The 24,187-nt window shown below is 45.4% G+C and overlaps 1 protein-coding gene across 2 annotated transcripts; it reads right to left on the reverse strand.

Annotated features, from left to right (window-relative positions):
• Positions 1 to 8,559: 8,559 nt before the first annotated feature.
• Positions 8,560 to 13,812, reverse strand: LOC101553361 (C-C chemokine receptor type 1). Of its 2 annotated transcripts, XM_055136855.1 has the most exons (2): positions 13,790 to 13,812; positions 8,560 to 10,158 (listed from the first exon to the last, which is right to left on the reverse strand). In XM_055136855.1, exons 1-2 carry the CDS (start codon positions 13,810 to 13,812, stop codon positions 9,114 to 9,116), a joined length of 1,068 nt encoding a protein of 355 aa, XP_054992830.1. In that variant the 3' UTR covers positions 8,560 to 9,113. The 2 variants fall into 2 exon arrangements, with proteins under 2 accessions (XP_054992830.1, XP_004614576.2); XM_004614519.2 differs by lacking the exon at positions 13,790 to 13,812 and having other exon boundaries at positions 8,560 to 10,181.
• Between the last annotated feature and the right edge of the window lie 10,375 nt (positions 13,813 to 24,187).

Genomic DNA, 24,187 nt, shown 5'->3' on the forward strand with positions numbered 1-24,187 from the left:
TCGAATACCCATCCCTTCACCAGTGCTCATATTCCACCACCAAGAATCCCAGTATAGCTCCACCCCGCCCCCTCACACCCCTAACCCCCCCACGCCCCTAGCCTCCCCACCCTAAGCCCCCCCCCCCGGCCTGTGTAACTAATAAATTTCACTTTACTTTCACTTTGATTGCATACAATATTTCAACAAAACTCACTATTATTGTTTGGAGAGTCTCTCCCCTAAAGTCAGACCTGCTGAAAAGGAAGCATTAGATAATTAGTTTTCCATTGCTGAGGATGAAGAGGTATGAGGTCGGCCTCTTATCGGCCTCTCAGTTTTGGGTTTCTGTAATTTAGTATTTTAGTAACTAAGTCCAGAGAGATATCTGCCAGAAGTTGCATCGTTGCCAACTTGTACTTCTCAGTTACATTATATTCCACATATGAGTGCAATCTTTCTGTGTCTGTCTCTTTCTTTCTGACTCATTTCACTCAACATGATACTTTCCATGTTGATCCATTTATATGCAAATTTCATGACCTCATGTTTTCTGACAGCTACATAGTATTCCATTGTGTAGATGTACCAGAGTTTCTTTAACCAGTCATCTGTTTTGGGGCACTCTGGTTTTTTCCAGATTCTGGCTATTGTAAACAGTGCTGCAATGAACATAGAAATACATATGCCATCTCTACTATACCGTTTTGCCTCTCCGGGATATATTCCCAGGAGTGGTATTGCTGGGTCAAATGGAAGATCAATTTCTAATTTTTTGAGAATCGTCCATATTGTTTTCCAAAAGGGCTGAACCAGTCGGCATTCCCACGAGCAGTGAAGAAGAGTCCCTTTCTCCCCGCATCCGCGCCAACACCTGTTGCTTTTGTTTTTTGGGATGTGGGCCAGTCTCTGTGGGGACTATCTAAAACTAAGAAGCTTCTGCACCTCAAGAGAAACAGTGACCAAAGTGCAAAGACAATCTACAGAATGGGAAAGGATATTTATGCAGTACCCATCCGATAACGGGTTGATAACAAGGATATACAATGCACTGGTTGAACTCCACAAGAAGAAAACTGCCAACCCGATCAAAAAATGGGCTGATGAAATGAACAGAAACTTTCCTAAAGAAGAAATCCGAATGGCTCAGAGGCACATGAGAAAATGTTCCACATCACTAATCATCAGGGAAATGCAGATCAAAACAACCATGAGATATCATCTCACACCACAGAGACTGGCCCACATCCCCAAAAATATTTTTTTTAAAGAATAATCTTCATTTAAAACAGAGGATCCCACTGTGATTCAATACAATTTTTAAAAATAAAAAATTTTTAAAAAATTAAAAAATGAAAAATAAAATGAAACAGAGGACCCAGAAGGAAGATTTCCTGCATAGACAATACATTTCAAACCATGCAGTCTGGTCTTCTAACTCAATCTTTGTCACCCTTAGCAAAATTCTATTCCCAGAGGCTTAGTCGGGGGAGCACAGCAGCCGTGTGTTGGAAGAGGTTAAGAACAGGCCAACGGTTCATTAGCCTTGCTAGGTCGTGCTTTATCTTATCCCGAGAGTTACATGTAGAGGGAAGTTATTGGGAATAATATTCGTTTTAGGAAATGTGAAAAGGCAGGCAGTCAAAAGAAGCTATGACTACCACAGTATAAAATGCACCTGAAGACTGGCACAAGAAAAAGGGTTCCAATTCCAAGGGGAGGACTGTATTCTCCTTCCATTTTAGGAAGTGACCTTCATCATGATTAGCCATTGTTTTTACAACAAAGTGTGGTTAAATAAAAAAAAAAAAGGAACCAGTCTGGTGTTACCAGAATCACATTTATTCCTGACTGGAATGAAGCTACAAGGAAACAATACAGAATGCTTCTTCTGGGCTCTTGGTCTGTCCTCTGTCACCAGCCCCAAGTGAGGCTGGTCAGTGAGATCGCCCCATCCACAGAACTGCAGGCCTGGGAAGGATGGTGGGATGAAGAAGGGAAAAGGACCACACCTGGAGGTGCTCAGGGCTCATTTCTGGGTGTGTTAGGGATCACTCCTGGTGGCGCTGGGGGTACCATAGGTCGTGCTGGAGTCAAGACATGCAAAGGCTAGTGCCTCAACCTGTGTACAGTCTCTCCATCCCCACAGATGCTTCTGAAGAGAGATGAGCATGTGCCTGGGCAAGAAGCAAGTGCAGCTGCACACAGAGGAAGGGCTCCGTGGGCCTCCAGCTCCTGCACAGAAATGCAACTGATCAAAGAAAGGGATGCAGTGGGCTAAGACAGGACCAAAGTGTCTTGAGGTGAAAGTTGGCTGAAGACACAAGGCAACCTGATGCCACGCATGATTCCAGCTTGTATAGCTCACAGAAGACTATTCCAGGGCAAGTGGCAGAATATGGGAGTAGGGCTGGATATAATCACATTAGATGAATGTTAAATTTCCTTCTTTCCTGTGCTATTGAGAATCCCGGCCAAGTGTGAGGGCTGAAAGCTCGCACTGACCCAGGACCCTGGCTTCTAGCCAGAGTTAGACTTACAGTGTCCCCCAAAGAAGGGTGCGGTACACAGTAACAGTGTGGTGACTCTCTGCCTCTCCACTGCCACAGCTTCTTGGGCTGTTTAAGCAACATTGTGTAGCTTAGGAAGTGGGGATGGCCACAGAGCAATATCTGTGAGTGTCCCCATTCCATGCCACAAGTACACAAACTCCCCCCTGCCACACACTGTGTCATTCCTGCACTCTCTGGTGTCCCACTCACTGGCTTCACCAAGACCACAGACACCAACAGGATCAAAGTCTTGCTAGAAAGACTCCTGACTGCCTTTGCACTCCTCCCAGCCGCATGCTCACCATCGTCTGCTGAAGGGTATTCTCACCAGACATGATCTCCTCCACAAGGACATGTGATTTGCCCTTCCCCAACTTCCACTTCTCCTTCCATAGCCCCAAACATCTTCCCTATCCCTCCAGCTGCCATCTGTCTCCCTATCCTCTTCACAGCGAAACTTAAAAGCCACCAGTTCCTCAAATATGACTTTTACCCTCTACTTCCACAGAAGCTCCTCACTCTGTGGTTGTGGTTAAACAGCCATGGTTCTAGGATGTGACCTGGAGAGAGCATGCTTATTTGTATGGATTGCAGCCCTGGCACCACAAAGAGAACAAAAATAAACTGACAGAACCACCAGTGTTCCAAAGGCCTTGCTCACCTTAACTGCTCGGCTGCACCCCCTTCTGCTTCCTGAAAGGTGGTTTCCTGACTTTAGGACTATCTTCTCTCCAATCCTTTGTCTTCCCTAGGTTGGGTTTTATTTATTTATTTATTTATTTATTTATTTATTTATTTATTTATTTGCTTTTTGAGTCACACCTGGAGATGCACAGGGGATACTCCTGGCTCTGCACTCAGGAATTACTCCTGGAGGTGCTCAGCAGACCATATAGGATGCTGGGAATCGAACCCGGGTTGGCCATGTGGAAGATAAACACCCTACCTGGCCACATGGAAGGCAAACACCCTACCTGCTGTGCTATTGCTCTAGCCCCATTCCCCAGGTTGGTTTAGTGTTGGCTTTGAGCCCTTTCCTCTTCTCATCATGACCTTCTCAGGATCAGAGTGAGTGGAATAACAGGGAACAGTGGGGACTGACTGAGCTTTCCTGGACATCCAGAGGCAAACGTGGAAATTTGTGGGGCCTCTATGATGTTTTACTGTCACAACCATCTATGTTTCATTTGAACCACTCTCTAAAAATGTTTTCAAGTTCTAAGCTTTATGAATGCACACACACACAGAGACACACAGATACAAAATACTACACACAGACAGACACACACACCACACAGAGAGACACACACAACACATATACACAGACACACAGATATGCATTGTCCAGATTAGGCATGATTTGACATACAACCTGGCCAGTGTTGAAAATACTGTAAATTTTCAGTGTAGACATAACTTATGGTTATTGAAAGAAGCTAGAAATCTGGTTTTTGTTTGGACTTCTTTAATTACTAATCACTAACATTTCGATGGTCTTCAGGGAGGATCTGTCTCCTGGTACCTACCTAGACTCCCATAACTACTTAAATCTGGTCACCTAAGACTCAACTCATGATTCCACTCCTGTCATAAGTCAGTTCATGACCTCAGCAAAGGGAAGTGTCCTTGGCTAAGTGCCAGAAACAGATAATGGGGAATTTCTGTCACTCAAACCCATTCAGTGAACACAGCCTTCAGGATTCTTCTTAAACACCCATCCATAAACCCTGCCTTCGGTGCCACTCTATGGGTCTCTATGGCGGATTGCTGTCATTTCATCTCTAGACCATAATCTTCTCCTAGTAAGGATCTCTATCTCTGCTTCACTCCCAACCCTCTGAAGCCAGTATAGATATTTCTATAATTCAAATAATAAAGCCACTCCCCAAATGAAGACAGTTGCTAACAGGTGAAGATCGAAACTTTCAATGTGGCTTCCAAGGCTTCTGGTGGGTTTTCTCCTATAGAACTCCCCGCCCCCTTTCCACCCCATCTCTGTGCACATCTATTTTTGTGGGGTGCTCTCAGCTCCTGAAGTGAGTTGAGATCCCTCTCACTTTTTGGTCTTTGCCTGTTCTGATCCAGAGCAGCCTCTCTCCACCCCCATACTTCTACCTTCTTCCTCATTCCTCATTTCAGAAGCCCCCTCTTGGGGGCCAGAGACATAGTACACCAAGTAGGGTGCTTACCTCCCATGTGACTGACCTAAATTCAATCCCTGGCATCCCATATAGTCCCCCAAGCATCACCAGGAGTAATCCCTGAGTGCAGAATTAGGAGTAACCCCCAAACATAGCTGGGTGTGGTCCCCAAACAAACAAAAATAAACAAATTCAGAAGCCCCCTCTTCCCAGACAGCCCCAACTTCTGCCATCGGTACTCCCTCCTTCTTTCTAATTCAATGGATTTATTGCTATTTGATTCAGATACCATACAATTCACCAACATGAAGAGCAAAGCTTAGTGTTTTTGCATGTATTCAGATATGTACCACCACCACCATCACTATCAGTTTTAGAATGTCTCATTCCAAAGTGAAGCACTGAACCCATCATCAGTCACTCTCCATTTCTCACTCACCAACAACCTTCACCCCTGCTCCAGACCGTAGCAGCAACTACCTACCTTCTGTCCCTAGAGATTGACCTATTCTGAACATTTAACAGCAATGGAGTCATACAATAAATGGCCCTTTGTAACCGACTTCTCTCACTTAATACACTACTTTCAAAGTTCCTTCATATGTCAAGACTTTATTTTAGATGACAATGTTATGTTGTATGGATCTAGCACATTTTATTCATGCAGTCTTCAGTTTATGCCTATTAGAATTGCTTCCGCTTTGGGGCTATCACACAGTCTATTCCAATTGCTGCTATAAGCCTTCAGGTACGAGTTTCTGTGTGGATATGGAATTTAGTTCCTTTAGAACTCTTTCGTAGGAAGAGTTACTTGGTCACGTGGTAGTTGCATGTTTAGCCTTTTGAGAAACCACTACACTGTTTTCTGATGTGATTGCTCCATTTTATATTCTCACCAGCAATGTACGAGGGTTCTAGTTTTTCCATATTCTTGTTAACACTTTTAATTTTTTTTTAGCTCCCAAGTGGTGCTCAGAGGCCACTGTCTGCAATACTTGGTCAACCTGGCCCGTGGGTCAGTGCTCAGGCCCAACAGTACAGTGCCGCACAGCCCCCGTGCCACCATAGACTTCCAAAGCCACACCTGGTGGTACTTAGGGGACTATGTGGTAACCAAGATTGAAGGGGTCAGGATTATCTCTATATGGTCTCTCTGGTCCTTATACATTTGTTCTTATATTTTTTAAGTATAACCATTTTAAGGGGTGTGAAGCTATACCTTATTTAATCTATTTGTATTTCCAAACTAGATGACGTTGAATATCTTTTATTTTATATATATATATACATATATATATGGAGAAAATTCTAATCAGATCTTTTGTTCAGTTTTAAATTGGGTTATTAATTGTTTTGGCTTTTTGGGTCACACCCAGTGATTCACAGGGGTTACTCCTGGCTGATGCACTCAGGAATTAACTCCTGGCAGTGCTCAGGAGACCATATGAGATGCTGGGAATTGAATCCGAGTTGGCCACGTGCAAGGCAAACGCCCTACCCACTGTGCTATTGCTCCAGCCCCTATTAATTTTTATTTATGAGGAATTTTTAACATTATAGGGGCAAATGATAAGCAAATATTTTTCCTTTCTCTCTGCATAGGAATTTTAAAATATGAATCAGATAGTTCTGTACTTTTTAAAATTTTAGATTAGTATTGTGAGCACATCAATGAATCATTAAAATGATTTTGAATATTATTCATTCTGTATCATATACTTTACATGTCGGTATTTATTTTAAAGCATCCCCTATTATTGACCTTTTTAGCTATTCCACTTTACTATTATCTATGAATATTTTCTTGAAAATATTTTCCCATTATTTTATAGATTAAAATATTATCAAGATATTCCATGAAATATTTTCTTAAAATAAATTCTTAGGAAATAGTAAAACTAGAGAACTTTTCTTTAGCTGGAGTGATAGCACAGCAGGTAGGGCATTTGCCTTGCATGCAGCTGACCCAGATTCAATTCCTCCATCCTTCTCGGAGAGCCTGGCAAGCTACTTAGTGCATCCCACTCGCATGGCAGAGCCTGGCAAGCTACCCATGGCGTATTTGGTATGCCAAAAACAATAACAAGAAGTCTCACAATGGAGACCTTACTGGTGCCTGCTTAAGAAAATCAATGAACAATGGGACGACAGTGCTGCAGATAACTTTTTTATAAGACCCTCTTCTGACTATTCTAGGCTGGGGATCAAACTCAGGACCTCACACAGGTCAGGCATATGCCCTACAATTTGGGCCAATATGCCCAGTTCCCAGAAAAATTTTTTAAATGCTCTTTGTTCTTATTGCTTTCAGAAACATTGTACTAATTTGTAGTCCCACAAAAAATATGTGACAATAACTGTTTTGCCACATCCTTATCTGCACTGGATATTTTCATTAATGAGACTAAATAAAATCTCTTCACCATGTTAAGAAGCAGAGTGTTTAATTTTGTTTCCCTCCCTCCCTCCCTGCCTCACTCACTCACTCCTTTCTTTCATCTTTATTCCTTTCTTTCATCTTTATTCCTTTCTTTTTTTCTTTTTTCCTTCTTTTTTCTTTCCTTCTTTCTTTCTTTCTCTTTCTTTCTTTCTTTCTTTCTTTCTTTCTTTCTTTCTTTCTTTCTTTCTTTCTTTCTTTCTTTCTTTCTTTCTTTCTTTCTTTCTTTCTTTCTTTCTTTCTTTCTTTCTTTCTTTCTTTCCTTCCTTCCTTCTGGTTTTTGGGTCCTAGCAGTGCTCAGGGCTTACTTTTGGTTCTGTGCTCAGCAATCATTCCTGGCAGTGCTCAAGGGACCATATGTGGTCTCAAGGGTTGGATAAATGCAAGTAGCAGTGTGTAAGGCATTGTGTAAATAGTATCTCTCTGGCCCCAAAGTATTTAATTTTCATTAGAATTCCATTGATTAGTATTATGATTAACATTTTTATATTAAAGTATACTTTATTTCTTTATCTCACTAAGATCCTGTTGAATCTCTGGGTCTGTTAATATCACTGAGAAAGAAAACCTCCTCCTGATTCTATGTCTCCTGGTGCTCAGAGAGCCTGTCTTGCATGTGGCATATCCTCAGTCACCACGGCTGGACTGAATTGAACTGTGCAGGCAATGAGGTGAATCAACAGCATATATCCAGTGCAGGCATCAAAACAACACTTTGACATCATTTATTAACCTGGAAAAGGGATCCTGACATAAAGATATTTGAAAACAAAAGGATATCTGAAGCCCATTTTAGAAATATTCATGGGAAGTTAAAAAAAAAGAAAAGAAAAGAAAAAAACATTACAAATGTGCCAGGGTTGTCGTGGGGTTGTGGGATTGTGATGACTTTTTGCTGTAGATATCTCTCTCTTTGTGTTACGAAGCTTTTTTTACCAACAATTTTTGTTTCTGAAAAAATAATTTCCAAAGAAATTTTCAAAATTTTTCAAAGAAATAGAGGAGGTTACTGGGGAGAGATGGGGTGTTAAGGACACAGAGGTTAATAACTTCCTTTGTGTCAGAGGTCCTCTCAATCTCCTACATCTAGATCGAAACTGCCCTCACCCTTTCTGGTAGATATTCCCCTCCTCCCAAACACTAACACCATGGGGCTTGCACACCAAGTTCTTTTTCTGCTGATCAGTCCAAGGTGGCAGCTAGAACTCTGATCCATAAAGCCAGAAAGCCTGGATAATGAAAAATCAATCCTGTTTCCTTTTGCATGTTAGAAACATCTGCTATAAACCTGTCAGAATACGCACACACATCATCCTACAAGAGAAGGCAGTTTCCAGTGGTAAATGAAAATGACTATGACTGTTTCATGAAGCACAGAATGATTTACACAGGTATATATATACACACAGCCCTCTGCTTGAATCGAGCTCTTTTTGTTTCTTGGCGAGCAGCAGTCCCCCAGTCATACTTCCCACTGGGTCACAAGTGCTTCTATCAGGAGTTCTCTGTTTCTCAAGATTTCCAAGAACCTAAACCCTGCCAAGGGGGTGTGGGAGAGTGGCTGTGTGGAGGCTGTGTGGGACCTGATTGGCTCCAGGCCCCCAATGGAAATCACTACCCATAATTTCCTTGGTGTTGGGGGTTGGAGTGTAGAAATGGGGAGATGTTACCGTGGCTTTGTTTGTAAGCATTAATATGGACAAATCTGAAATCCTATGTGGGCCCCAGCCCCTCACTGGTACTGTTTTGTCTCAGTCTATTGGAAAGTCCCATTTCAGTCATTTATCTTCTTTTTTCACCAGAGACTAATTTGTGGAGAAGACTCAAGACCAGAGATTTAATCCAAACCACCTTTAAATTCCTTCCATCCCAAATTGCTAAAATTCCATATTGCATAGTATCACATCTGGTTTGGAGGGCCATACTGCCTCCTCTCCTGCCAGCATCTCTGAGAGATCACCCTGGTTGGGTCCTGGTTCAATCTTGGGGGGGAGGGGTCGTTAGTCAGAGTCCAGCAGAGAGTTCATGCTCTGCCGTGGAAGGGGTTGTGGAGCTGGTCCTTTCCGGTCTGTTGATGGAGAGAAAGGGGAACCATTTGGTCAGATGCACGGCCACATGCTTGTAGAATAACTGGCGTAGGTACTTCTGGAATTTCTCACCAACAAAAGCATAGATGACAGGGTTGACACAGCTGTGGGTATAGGCGATCACCTCTGTCACTTGCATCGCCAGGTCCAGCTGTTTGCTCTGCTCACACTCATGGGTGAAAAGGGAGTCTTGGAAAGCAAAAACAAGTACAGTCAGATTGTAGGGTGTCCAAAAGAGAAAGAAGATAAGCATGATGGCAAAAATCAGACGGACAGCTTTGGCTTTCTTCTCATTGGGCCGTTTGAGCAGAATCTTGATAATCCCAGTGTAGCAAATAATCATGACCAACAGAGGCAACACCAACCCCAAGATATTCAGTTTCAGAGCCTGGAACTGTTTCCATTCTCGTTGACTTTCAAAAGGGTAATGGAGGCTGCAGGTGAAACGATCATACTCCCACTGGCTCTTGGAAAAGTAAAAACCTGGAATGGAAGCTGAGATGGCTACAAACCAGGTGATGTTGCTGGTGATGATACCAAAGGTGATAGTCCGGGCCCGCAGGGAAAACACAGCGTGGACAATGGCTAAGTACCTGTCGATTGTCAGCAGGATGATAAAAAAGATCTCACTGTACAATCCTACGTAATAAATCCCTGAGAGGAATTTACACATGGTATCACCGAAAATCCAGTTATCCTTTAGTTTGTAATCAATCCAGAAGGGCAGAGTGAAGAGGAAGAGCAGGTCAGAAATGGCCAGGTTGAGGAGGTAGATGCTGGTCAGGCTTTTGAGTCTCTTGTACAGGATAAGGACCAGCATCACCAGGATGTTGCCGATCAGTCCAATAATAAATACCAGGGAATACAAAGGGGGCAAAAATTGGGCTCCAAAGGCTCTTATATCTCCCTTCTGGCATGGTGCTACATCCTCATAGTCATACTCTGTGGTTGGATCATAGTTACTGTAGTTTTCTGTGGTTTCCATCTGGTAGCCTCCCTCGAGGTCAAGGGAAATGGTTTCTGCAATCACTTTGCTGTTGAAGGCAGTAAACTCTGAATAACAAAGAGAATTCAATGATTATTTGTCTTCAATCACTTGATAACTATTTACTGAGTGCCTGAGATGTACCATACACTGGGGTAAAACCTTGAGCAGGGAGGACCCAGGGCTTCTCTGTCCTTGTCCAACAAGGGCTGTGAGCAAAAAGTGCTCACACAAAATCATTCATTCAATATTGCCGACAATGAGTGCTGTGAAGAACTAACCCAACAGATGGAGAGAAGTCATCTGGAGACCTCACTTAGAACCCCTACTTAGAACCAGTACTGTCCAAGTGCTTCCCATGAGCTTGACATTTAACTAAAACAATCCTAGGAGGAAGGAGGACCATTATCCGTCCCTATTTTAAAGGTGATGAAACAAAAAGAGTGGTTAGTGTCCTAACCAGGAGAGATGGAGCTCAAATCCAGGTGTGTCTTAGTCTCCTGCCCATCCTTGCAACCACTTGGCTTTCCTGTCACAAGACAATATCTGCCGTGGGAGGTGCAGAAGGTAGCTGGGAAAACAGCCCTGGCCTAGAGTCAAAGCAAAACTGGGTTTCATGGCTCTTGGTCTAAAAGAGATTTTCAGGAGTGATGTGGCACCCTAGGTAAATTGAGGAGGTATGGGCAGCAAACATTGTTTAACATTGTTTAGTTGTTACTGTTGTCACCTAAAGACAAGGCAGTTTTTTTTGACAAATCCAAAAATGTTCTACGTGCTATCAACAGTGCTGCAAAGGTAGAATTCTAGAACACCAACCATACCCCCTTTCAGCTGTGGGCTCTGGGGACACCAGAATGACCCCCCACTGACGCACATTGCACAGCTCTTATGTGACATAATCAGATCTCTAAGTAAGTCTGTAGACCTGCTATGGGAGTTAAGTGAAGAATTCGAAGGAACGGAAAGTTTGGGAGAACTGGGATGATGTGGCCCCTGCTGGGCCCTTGTAGCTTTCTGGGTGCATCCTTCCCTCCAGTGCTCCTTCTCTGAGGCCTTTTGCCATCAGGAATGTCCAAGGACAAAATCCTTTCTGGCCTATTGACGTAGCTCCCCGGCCCTACTCCCAAGTTCTCACACTAGAATTCTTTGTAATCTGAAAAGTGAATTTTGTCGGACAATTCTAGTTCCACAAGGACTACACTTTTCAGTAGTTTGTCATTACGCTGAATTTACTCAACCTAAAACCCAATCATCCAGGTAGATGCTGCCGCCATTATAATTCCCATCTCGAATCTAGAATCAAAACAGTGTTCTTCCCCTACACTGCTTAATGAATGGCTCCTGTTTACAAAATTCACATATCTATAGTGGATACAGGAAATAAAATAAATGGAGTTGGAAGGGTGCCTGGACCCTGGCTTCTGGCAGGGGAGTTGTTTGTGCATCTCCCCACACTTCCTCACCCCATGATTTTATCCTCCATTACCAGAGTTGCTTCTACCCAATCAACCTTCTTTCTGGCAGTCGCAAACAAAGTTATGTTGAGAACTTCTTTTTTCTTCTTCTTTATTTTCTTTTTGGGGTTTTGACCACACCCAGCGATATTCAAGGATTACTCCTGGCTCTGCACTCAGGAATTACATCTGGTGGTGCTCAGGAATCATATGGAATCTCAGGGTTCTAACCCAGGACAGTCACACGCAAGGCGAGCACACCACCTGCTGTATTACCACTCCAGCCCCGCTCCAGCCCTGGTGTGTTGACAATTTCTTATTTCTACAGCCACTGCCTATTTGACAGCTTTGCTTGGCCCTTGGCACTTCAGGGTGGGTCAGAAAATTTAAAATACAAGCAGCACACCGGGCTCAAGCTTTAACATGTTAGTAATCTCTTATACAAGGGCTTAATGGCTCCGAGGTGAAATACAATAATCTTTACACACACCCTTTCCTCTAAGGAAACTTTTTGATCATTTTAAGCAGATCATTCATAAAAAGCAATACAAAATAAATTACTTAGGTCCTGTTTTGTGGGCAGGCTTTGGGGGTCTTGGTGGAAATATTCAAAATACAATTGGTGGGAAGGTGTAATAGTGGTGGGATTCATGTTGGAATATTAAATGTAATAAATTATTGTGCGCAGCTTTATAAAAATTAAATAAACCTAAAAAAGAAATAAACTACAAGCAGCCAGAGAAGTAGAAGCACAAAGAGTGAGACAAGACTGAGCCTAAGAGTAAAATAAACAGAGTTGGCACAATCAGAAACAATTTGAATCTCCATTCCCAGCTCCGCCTCCATTCTGCTTCAAGTTTTTTAAATTGAATTACTGTGAGATACAGTTACAAAGCTTTCATGATCAGTTTTCTGTCATACAATGTTCCAGCAGCCATCCCTCTACTAGTGTACATTTCCCACCACCAATATTCCCTGTTTCCCTCCTGCTACTCCTCCCCTCTGCCCCCCACCCCGCTCTGCCTCTATGGCGGGCGTTTTTCTTCTCTCTCTCACTTCCTCTCTCTCTCTCTCTCTCTCTCTCTTCTTTTGGACTATTTCAAATTCTATTCACGATTTTCTTAGCTTTCCAGGCATCCTGCAGCAATTCTAGAGTATGTGTCTCATAAAGGGCACTGGTCTAGGTGGAACCTGGGAGGAGAGACCAAAGAACAAGATATCTTTAACCTCTAATCTGTGGCAAAAGATTGCACCAAAAGCATTGCTCAGAGGTCAGATGTAGTCTTCAAGCCTGGAACAGTACAATGCCAGCATCTCTCTGCCCGGGAGTTTTCAAGCCCCTGAGCAGAGAAACAGCAGTTTTTTTTTTCTTTTTTGGGTCATACCAGGAGATGAACAGGGGTCACTCCTGACTCTGCACTCAGGAATTACCCCTGGCGGTGCTCAAGGGACCATATGGGATGCTGGGAATCTAACCCGGGTCGGCCGCGTGCAAGGCAAACGCCCTACCCACTGTGCTATTGCTCCAGCCCCAGAAACAGCAGTCTTTAGTGGAAGATGCCCCTGCGTCTTATAAGAGCTGGCTTACAAGGGTGCATCAGACTTGGTCTTGCATATTTCTTCCCAAATTTGCATCTGACATGTTGATAGTTTGAAATCAAACACTAGGGACATGTACAGGCACAGTGGGAACATACACTCTATGGAAATTAGCACATAATAGAAATCGGGGCTCTTACTTTCTCAGGGGGACCATTTGTTAATATTTGCCAGCACTTTATTATAGTACCTTGCAGTCTAACTTGTCAGTGCTACCTCTCTGCTCAGGGTGGGGACTAAAGAGGGGATGAATGCATACAACCTGGTGGCAGGTAATGCAAACTTCTAGGACTCTTCAAGATCTCCTTGAAGATCTGGGACTCTTCAAGATCTCCTTTGGAGGAACAATTAAAGCATGATGGCCTCTCATTATCTGTAATCTGTATTGCAAACCATAATACCCATAAGGGGAGAAGAGAGAGAGAGAGAGAGAGAGAGAGAGAGAGAGAGAGAGAGAGCAATTGTCTGCCACAGAGGGGGAGGAGGAGAGGGAGGAAGGGAGGTGGAAGGAGAGGGAGGAGGATATTGGGAACATTGGTGGTGGAAAATGTACACTGGTCGAGGGATGGGTTTTCCATCATTGTAGGAATGAAACTCAAACATGGAAGTTTTGTAACTGTAAAAATAAAAATAAATTCAAAAGAGATACCCCCAAGTGGACCTAATTCCTGACCTATCCTTTTGTTAAAGGAACTAAATGGATGTGCCCCTGGAGGCAATGCCCTGCCTCCTGGTGCGGGAGGTGCTGCTCTCCAGGACCCTCAGAGTCCCAACTCTGATTGTGGGTTCCAATCTTCTTTAAGAAATTGATTTAGCATCTGACCAGTTTGGAGTCTGCAAAGTTTTTTCTAAACATTTTCCTTTGCAGCACTTGCAACTATGTTTGTGCTTTGTTTACATAGAAGAAATCTGCCAAGCAATTTCCCCTGGCATAGCTTGCCACGGAAAGGACCTTAAGAAGCCCAACCTCTTAAGACTGAGCTGACTTTCTAAATCAGTCAGCAACAATACCAATCCTTCAAGCAAGAGTCCTATTTTAAGCAACGAAACAGAACTAATTTTCATCTGAGCACTCAGTCATGCGAACCCATTCATTCTTGGTATTGCAAAGTTACGAATTCCCTTACAGATGCATTGCCTGGCCACTTAAACATTTGTCTGGTCCTCAAAAAAGTGCCCGCCAGGGAGGTGATGAAGAGGTAAACGAATAATGACATGCAGTGTGAGCAGGGCTGCAGTCCCACCCGGCAGTACATCTGTCTTCCAACCACGGTGCCCTCAATAGTAACTGGCAAGACAGGAAAGACAAGTGTCACTTACTCTGCTTTCACGGGGTTTGGTCCACCAAGTGTAGCTGAAGTTCTTTAGATGTACTTGAAGATAATCTTCAAGGTCCTCACTGAGTAGGAAGAACCACTTTGATGCAATGATGGCAGCAGGGCTCCAGGATTTACTGTCATTCAGAATGATAGAAGGGACAAGTTCTTCTTTTTGTATGGTTGGATGACAGTATACACTGCCACGCCCACCAGTGGCCAACTCCTGAAGGTCAAGTTTACTCTGAGAATTTTCTCTGCTCACTGGGCTATGCCTCTCCCCAGAGAGCTGTGTCTTAAGGGAATGGGTAGGCTGGGGGCAGGTGGAGATGAGTGGGGTGTTGTGCGTGTTCCCAGACTTTGTAAGGGGCCTCAGAGACTGGATATATCTATAGGGTGTGGAGGGTGTAGAAGGGCAGGACAGAGTTCTTGGGGCTAGTGCATAGTTTTTTCTTTTTTTCCAAGATAGTACATGAGGATGGGGGGTTGGGGTGATAGCACAGTGGGTAGGACGTTTGCCTTGCACACGGCCCACCCGGGTTTGATTCCTCCGTCCCTCTTGGAGAGCCCGGCAAGCTACTGAGAGTATCACGCCCACACGGCAGCTACCCATGGCATATTCAATATGTCAAAAACAGTAACAAGTCTCACAATGAAGACGTTAGTGGTGCCCGCTTGAGCAAATCTATGAGCAACAGATGACAGTGACAGGACAGTGACAGTGACAGTACATGGGAGTATTTAAACAGAAACTGAGTCCTGTTTCTTGAAAAATCCATCTGGTCGTACTGATATCGGTGGACCCCACAGGTGACTCACATGAGTCGGGAGGAGAAAGACAGTCACTTTCTCCCGATCTGCCTCGGCCACCTGGGACCCAGGGTTACTGGGTTCTTGTCTCGCTCGAAGAAAAGAATTTCAGGAGTAGACAAGCAGTGAAGTAAAACAGATTTTATTTGGAGGATTTTTGAAGGGAAGGAGGGAGAGAAAAGTGGGAGAGTGGAGAGTAAGAGAGACAGAGTTACTCAATTAAGAGAGAACGCGGGCTTCTCCAAGGGCGGAGAGAGCCACAGCACACATCCCAGCGTTAGATAGGAAAGCATGAAAGTACACATCTCAAGAGGGGAGATGCGGGAGACACATGTGCTCAGGCACCACATGTGCTTGGCCACGCGGGCGCAAGCAGCACATGGGCTCGGGCAGCATATACGCGCCCTTCCTTTGTTCAAGGTGCCTTATAGGCTCTTCTGGGGTTGTCTTGATCCAGAAGTTCTGGAGTCTTCTTGGAGCTGAATCACTAAAGTCAATCTGATTAAAGGAGAGGTTTGAGGATTTTCGAGGAGGGGAACTTCATGGAGAGGGCTCTAATCTCCTCGGAGTCTATTTTCTGTATCCACAGGGTGGATCAGTCTTAGGATTTTCCTCCCAAGAAGTTCTGTTGGCCTAAGTGTTATTGCCGAGGGCCTTTCCCTGTCTACCTGCCTGCATCAATACCAGCCTCAGAGAGCTGGCTGCTTCCCCTGGATGCCCTGAGTCCTCTGCTTCTGACTGCTCCCACCCCTCTCTGGAACATTTTAATTTCAGCTCCAGGACTTCCAGCGCTTAGCGTGGATACAAGGATGATGGTTGACTTTCAGGATGCCCCTCTACATTCCCTGTTCCTGTCATCTGCAGTGATCTGACACCTCTGCAGAGAAAATCCCAGGTCTTCACCTGAATCATGGCAGCCCTTTGGCCTCTTTGAGTCCTGATTCCCACTCAGCTACATGAGTCCACTGAGTACTTAATTCTCCTGCCAGGAGGGCGTGCCAGATCAGCTCAACCTCACGACCTCAAAAGTAGCTTCCTACTGTCCTAGAGTTAGCGCAAAAGAGGATTTTCCTGCTCTAGTGGGCTTTTGAGAATTTGTATCAAAGATTTTCATACAAAACTCAGAAGATTAAAAGTTTGTTTATTGTACAGAAAAAGGAGATAGGTCTGGGCTCCTCCCTGTATGTCCAGGCCTCTCCTTTACCCATGAACTCTTTTACCAGTGCTCTCCCCGATGCCTCTCCAGTTCCGTGAATAACTTCCCTGCCTTGTCCCACAGAGTGTACTCATTTCCCGCAAACAATGGTCAGGTCTTGTCCTTGCACTCTCTCTCTGTCTCGTGTACACTTTCCTCTGTTTCCAGCCATGGCTACATGCACATGCGTGAGATCCCTGTGCTCTGTCCTGTCGCTGGGCCTCCCAACTGTACCCCAGCAGTTTCTGTAGGCCTGTTCCAGGTGTCTTAATCTCTGGTCACTGCCATGTGCGCATGGGTGAGACTCCCATGCTCAGCATCTTCTCACTACCTGGGCACCTGAACCCTGCCTGTGTGGGCCTGTACTGACTACATGTACTGGGACCTGAGTTTGGGTGCACAGTTCTACCTGATCCTGGAGGTCCAAAAGAGAAGAGAGAGTCCAAATATTGAGGGGGGAAAGAGAGAGAGAGAGAGAGAGCGCCATCCCCCCCCCCCCTGCAGCCATCCCATTATCTATTCTGATTGGCTCCTTGTCCCCTGGAGATTGAAAGTGACCTCTCGCTCCACATTTCTGCTCCTGCTGTATCACTGGCACGGCAGACGACTGAGGAATGAAGTCTGCTGCAACTTACCAGAAGCTACCAGTATGCTCTACCACCATGCTTGCACCCCCCTCAGGTTCCTTGTATTTTCTGTGCCACGGGTGCCATCATGAAGGCTTGATTGCACTGCCACTTGAAGGTCAATCAAATGAGATGTAGTGTCAGGTAGAAAGAAAGCTTTAATGGCAACAAGCTGGCAGGTTGGAAGATTACTGACCCACATCCTTCAAGCCACTGTGTTGTCTACACAGACCCAAGAATAAAGTTTTTATAGGGAAAGAACAACTAAGCACATTTTCTGGAAGGGAGGGTCTCTGTGGGTACCAGCATGAACAAAAAAATCTCTTGTGGGCAGGTCCCCTGAGGCACACCAAAATTATCTACAAACCTAAACCAAAGAAGTGCTAGACTCTGGGGGAAGGGCAAAATGAGGAAGACTGTTCTTCTGGGGAGAAGAGTAAATTAAGGATGACTGTCTTTCTCTTTCGGCTTACAGGAAGACACTTGCTCTTGCCTAAACTGACTTTTGGCCCTGCATCCTTCTTTGATCTGGGCCTTAGGTTTTAGAGAATGGCTGTGACATGTCATTTGGAAATTACAAATGTGAATATGCTTTGAGAAGATCACTTGTCACTTTAAGACTGCACTTCCTTGGCTGTGAAATGAAGACATTAGACCAGTTGTTCAGCGTCTACTTCATTGGAGCATTCTACAAGTCTTCGGCGGTTGGAGTTCTCCCCTTTGACTGACATCCAAACTAGATTAAGGAAGGCAGCTATGGTGGGATGGGGTAGGGGGTGGGGGCTCTGCCCCTTTAGGCAGAATGCAGGCTGCAGGGGATCAGCAGCAACCTCAACCCAGTCCTGCCTTCAGTCCTGGGCCCACCTTTTCCTGAATGTAAACACGCTACTAAGTTCTTGAAAATGTGATTAATAATGACTGCTGTACAGAGAGGTTTAATAAAGATTTACAGAATGAATATTGAGATATTAAAGAGGCCCATCTTTTTTTTTTCCTTTTGGATCACACCCGGCGATGCACAGGGGTTACTCCTGGCTCTGTACTCAGGAATTACTCCTGGCAGTTCTCAGGGGACCATATGGGATGCTGGGATTCGAGTCTGGATTGGCCACATGCAAGGCAAAAGCCCTACCGGCTGTGCTATCGCTCCAGCCCCAAAGACGCCTATCTTAAGCTGATAAAACACCACAGGTCCAAACCTTGAAGCAGGATGCTGGTATAGTTCGTATATTTTCAGGGGATCCCAGAAGACAGGCAGGCAGGTAGATAGAGAAGGCTCCCTCCCTCAAGGCAATGGCAATGAATTTCCTAGGAAATGATAATAACAGTAGCCCTAAAGTTGCAAAAAGCCAACTTTGCAGAAAACAGCATCTAACGCCTGTTAAGACTTTCTCCTGGCCAGCAACAGACTCAGAGAAGACTGGATCTCCCCCTCTGACAGAAGCTCTAGCAGAAACAAAAGGTTAGAAAAGGAATTTCAAGGACCATCACCACTCCCAATCCTACCTCCCTTGGCAACCTCCCTAGAAACCCTAGGACTATTACCTAGGTAGAAGCCTCACGTGGGGACAGGTTGAAAAAACCCTATAAAAGCCACCTTGAATAGAGAAAGGGCGTGTATATGCTGCCCACGCCCATGTGGTTCTTCTGCCCACATGGCTGAACGCACGTGGCACCCATATCTCCCCTCTTGAGATGTGTACTTCCCTATCTAACGCTGGCATGTGTCTAGGGGCTCTCTCGGCCCTTCCAGAAGCCTGTATTCTCTCTTGAGCACATTACTCTCTGCTCTCTCTCACTCTCTCTCTCTTCCCCTTTCTAAAAATCTCCAAATAAAATCTGTTTTACCACACTGCTCGTCGACTTCTGAATTTCTTTTCTGTGAGGCAATACAAGAACCTAGTGATACAAGAACCCAATTACCCTGGATCCCAAGTAGCAGAGGCAGATTGGGAGAAATTGACCATCTCCTCCTGCCTCGCATCAGCTACCCATGGGGCCCATCAACATCAGGGCCAGGGAGGGAAGGAGTCCTCAGATGAGATCTCTAGACCAGCAAAGGGGAGCACCCTGGAAAATTGCAGGCATGCAAATTCTCAAGTCCCATCTCATAGCTGCTGAGTCAGAAATTCTAGGTAGGAAGCAGAAATCTGTTTTTCCGATCCTTCCATATGACTCTGATGCACGCTCAGGTTTGGGAACTGCCAGTCTCTGCTTTCTCCTGCCTTTGTCCCCAAATCCCACGTAATCTCTCCTCACAATTGCTGGGCTGGACTAGATGTGAGCTGGGAAAACTGGGTTGCTTTAGCTTGAAACCCAAACAAGAAGATTCTCTGACTCCCTCCCACCCCCAAACACACACACACACACATACTCTTACTCCGTCGCTATGTGACTTTCAAGGGTTAGAACGCAAACAAGACAAGAACATTATAGGAAGAGGCAGTGCAGGATTAGGGATATGTCCCCCCCAAATGGGAATTGTCTGATATGAATGTCACAAGGGTGGCCTAGGTGGTGCCAGAGAACCGGGATGACCTAGGGCCTGCAGGTTCTGGACACCCACCTTTGTTGAAAGGGCATAAAAGGGGAAAGGCCTCTATCTTTCTTTGGAATCCTTTGAAGAAGGATGAAGTAGGTGGCCCCCACAGCTGGCTTACATGAGGCAGAGAGAAAAGAGACAGTCACCTTCTCCTGATTCACCTCTGCCACTCTGGGACCAGCTGGGAAGCCTAGGACTGATAAAGTCTGAGATGAACCCCTGCCCAGCCTGGGCCAGAGCCCTGCCTGCCCCACCAGGCAGCTGTCAAGACACACCTGATATTCTGGAACTGGAGTTGATCCCCACGACATGATTTCTCGGTGAGCCACAGACTCAGGTTGGAGCAAGGAATTGCTCTTTGCGGGAAAGGACTGGCTCTAGGCCTTTCCCAGGGTTACCGGGTTCTTGTCTTGCCTCACAGAAAAGAATTTCAGGAGTAGAAAAGCAGTGAGGTAAGACAGCTTTTATTTGGAGGGTTTTTAGGAAGGGGAAGGAGGGAGTGAAAGAGTGTGTGTGTGTGTGTGTGTGTGTGTGTGTGTGTGTGTGTGTGTGAGAGAGAGAGAGAGAGAGAGAGAGAGAGAGAGAGAGAGAGAGAGAGAATGTGTAAGTGATGTGCTCAAGAGAGAATGCCTGCTTCTCCAAAGATGGAGAGAGCCTTAAATGGGCTTTAGGATTGGCTTCTTACATGGATATCTTCTTGGGTTGCCTTGGTCTGGAATGTTCTGGAGTCTTCTTCAGGCTGAACTGTGAGGGTTAATCAATTAAGATAGGAGGTTGAGGGCTCTTGAGGATTTTCCTTCAGGCCATTTCTGTAGGGAGGGTTCCAATCTCCTTAGGGTCTGCTGCTGAAGGTCTTATCAGATGTTGCTTTCTGTATCCACAAGATGGTGACCCACTAGCCTCAGGACTTGATTGCTATGAGGCCCTTCCTTCTATCAATCGGCCTTCCTACATCATGGAGACCCCTCCCATAATCTGGGAGCTTCTCTGCCTTCCTTACCCTCTTTTTCCTTTCCTTCAATACTCTTCTGAATTTGGCCACTTGTTCTCCAGTCCCTTGCTTTCCATCGTAACTCCTTGAAGTCAGGAACCTGAATTTTTCCACTTGATACAACACTTAGTGTATGTTAGTGTGTGTTCATGTATATATGAACTTGCTGTTTAAACACAAATGGGGCATGTATTGCACATTGTTTTCCATCTTGCTTTTGTCATCACCAAACATCATGCCAGGAGAACTTCTCCACCAGCATCCAGGACTACGCACGCATTTAGCCAGTGGCCAACACCCCCGACATTGTGCAAGTACCCCACAAGATTCTAACCTTGAGTTTGTCTAACACTTGAATTCCATAATTCAACACCCTCTGCTGGTATAAGAGGTCAGCGCCTGGCCTGCTGACCTCTCCTTGATCTCACAGACTTCCTTTTTTGTAAGTGTCCAGCACATCTGCTCTCCACCCAGCCCTGTTTCTACTTCTTCTTTCCTGTCTGAACTTCAATATCCCAGAAGTCTCAAGCTCTATTTAGCCAAGGAAGGGCAAGACCAGGCTTCCTGATTATGTGGAGCCTGCTGGCCACAAGGCCCGTCTTTCAGGTCCCACTGCCACATTGGCCAGTTCATTTCCAAGAGAAACATTAGTGGCACCATGATAACAGAGATCTCTCTGTTTTCTCATCCTAGGCCAAACAGGCTCAGAGCACAAGAGGTTGTGTCTGAAACCAGGCCACTGTCAGGGAGCAAAGCCTGATTGGCAAGAGCCCCACAGATGGGCAAGAGGGTCTTTGGAAGCCACAAGCAGCTCTGAGAGCATAGCCCTACACTTCCTGCTGTGTGGGATTGCATTGCATTTTGTAGGGAGAAGAGTCTTATCCAGGGAACACCTGGACCACCAATATTATACCCAGTTCAAGGACCAGGCCATGTGGTGAGCTGAACCCAGGTGCTGTGCTGGGTTGTGCTGGCATGTGCTGGTTGTGCACACACACCTGGCACGTGCTGACCAGGTGCTCTACCATTGAGTTACATCCCTGATCCCTGCCCCCAGTGCAATCTCATTTTATCTCCACCCCCCCATCCTACCTATCCCATCCCTCTTGTCTAACGCCCCTACTACCTTCTTCCCACCACTGTTGCCCACTCTATATTTCTTCTACCCTGTAGTTGTTTGTCCTCCTTAATCTCTGCCTTTCCTCATCTGCCTTGTACCTCCCGGGCTCTCTGTCACTCCTCAGCATCCTATGCCGAGTCCTCTGACAAGCTAAAGGAAACAGGTCCAATATTCCTTTGTCCCTCTCCTCACCCTGCTGGCATCCCTTTGGGCTAGGTCATACCCAGAGTGAGAAAGGAGATTGGGCACATTTATTTTTTTTTAATTTTTAAAAATTTTATTTTATTATTATTCTTTTATTGAATCACCATGTGGAAAATTACAATGCTTTCAGGCTTAAGTTTCAGCTATACAATGCTGAAACAACCATCCCTTCACCAGTGCCCATATCCAACCACCAAAAAAAAAACAACCACACAGTACACCTCTCATCCCGCCCCCCCCCCGCACCCCCTCCCTGCCTTGTAACTGCAAATTTCACTTTACTTTCTATTTACTTTGGTTACATTCAATATTTCAACACAAACCTCACTATTATTGTTAGGAGTACCCCACTAGAGTCAGACCTGTTGTGAAGAGACATGAGGTCGTGCGGCTGCAGTAGCGGCCATGCGATTTTGGATTTCTGTATTTTAGCAACTAAGTCCAGGGAGATTTCTTCCAGGTATTGGATCATTGCAAGCTTGTAAACCCCATTTGTGGTCGTCATAATAAGGTCACCACACCCGGTCACCATGCCCTTCATCTCGGGCAAGGAAGAGGAGAGACAGAGACAGAGAGAGACAGAGACAGAGAGAGACAGAGAGACACAGAGACAGAGATAGAGAGACAGAGACAGAGAGACAGACAGACAGAGAGAAATACCTTTCCCCTCCTGGGCGGGCATGGGGTCGAAGCTTAGTTCTCAGTCTGGAGACATTCTGCAAGGAGCTGCCCATGCCGAAAAATTTAGCTGGCGTCTGGAGTCACGCTCGTGCGGCCCCCGGGATCACATCTTGGCCGCAGGCAGGGCCTGTGCCACCCACCTTCCCAAGAGCACCCTCTCGTCCTATTGCTGCAGTTCTGTAAATCCCGTCTGTGGTCATCATAATATAGCAGTCACCACGAGATTGGGCACATTTATGCTGGAAAGTTCTCATCTTGTCTGAGTTATCCAAGAGGACACCTCCTTCAGGAAGCCTTTCATCCTCTGTAGCAGGAATCTGCTAAGGAGAGGTGGACGCTGGGGTCCTGGGGTGGGGGTAGAAGCTTTGGTGTGTGGGTGAGGGGTGTGATGGAGATTTCTCTGTTCACATTGGATTGCATTGACTGGGCACTTTTGGCAATAAATAGGGCCCCTCACTCTAACATTGCTCTCAAATCAGAGTGAACTGAGGTCATTATTTCCTCACAAACCTGGGTGCTAGGTCAGGTTTGGTATAACTACTCCTTTTTGTTTTTCCTTCTTTTTTTTCATCATTTCACTATTCACCTCTGTCTCTGTCTTTACAATATAACAACCTCAAAATGTTGTGACTTAGAGCTGCAATGGCATCATTCTGAGTCCTGGGGTTGGTAAGGGGAGTTTCCCCTTGAGCTGGCAGTGGTGCTGGTTGTCAACTCAGTGCTTGAATTCTCTACCTGGCTGCCCTCCTCCCTTTGATCACACAGAAGTAGAGGCTGCAAAACACCTTGCTGAAAGTGGACTAAGGACCAAACCTGATGTCCTCTTATTATCTGTACTGCAAACCATAATGCCCAAAAGTAGACAGAGAGAGTAAGAAGGAAGGTGCCTGCCACAGAGGCAGGGGGTGGGGTGGGGTGGGGGTATCGAGAGGAATACTGGGAAAATTGGTGGAGGAAAATGTGCACTGGTGGAGGGATGGGTGTTTGGTCATTGTATGACTGAAACTCAACCATGAAAGCTTTGTAACCGTATCTCACAGTGATTCAATTTAAAAAAAAAATTACAGAAAATGCAGCTCTGGGGGTCAAGGACCGGAAATCCTTTTTTTCCCCTCTTTTTGGGTCACATCTGGCAATGCACAGGGGTTACTCCTGGCTCTGCACTCAGGAATCACCCCTGGCAGTGCTCAGAGGACCATATGGTAATGCTGGAAATCAAACTTGGGTCGGCCACGTGCAAGGCAAACGCCCTAGCTGCTGTGCTATTGCTTCAGCCCCAAGGACTGGAGACCCTATAATGTCACTTCTGATACATTTGTCTGCCAAAGTGCCACAAGGCAAGACACAACGAAGTAGTAGAAGGCAAGCTCTACCTTCTTAGAGGAGCCATGAGCGTACTCGGTGACTGGCTGCATGTCTGCAATGGGAAGGATGAGAAACTTGTCAGCTCTCTAAGGTTCCTTGAATC

This window comes from Sorex araneus, chromosome 4, assembly GCF_027595985.1.
Source record: "Sorex araneus isolate mSorAra2 chromosome 4, mSorAra2.pri, whole genome shotgun sequence".
Lineage (NCBI taxonomy): Eukaryota > Metazoa > Chordata > Mammalia > Eulipotyphla > Soricidae > Sorex > Sorex araneus.

Excerpts from the sequence above, each read along its gene's own strand:
- LOC101553361 (XM_055136855.1), bottom strand. The coding sequence starts at position 13,812 with ATGGAAAACCCATCCCTCGACCA. Across the intron at positions 10,159-13,789 it reads GAAAACCCATCCCTCGACCA|TAACTATGATCCAACCACAG; the intron begins GTGTACATTTTC and ends AGAAAACTACAG.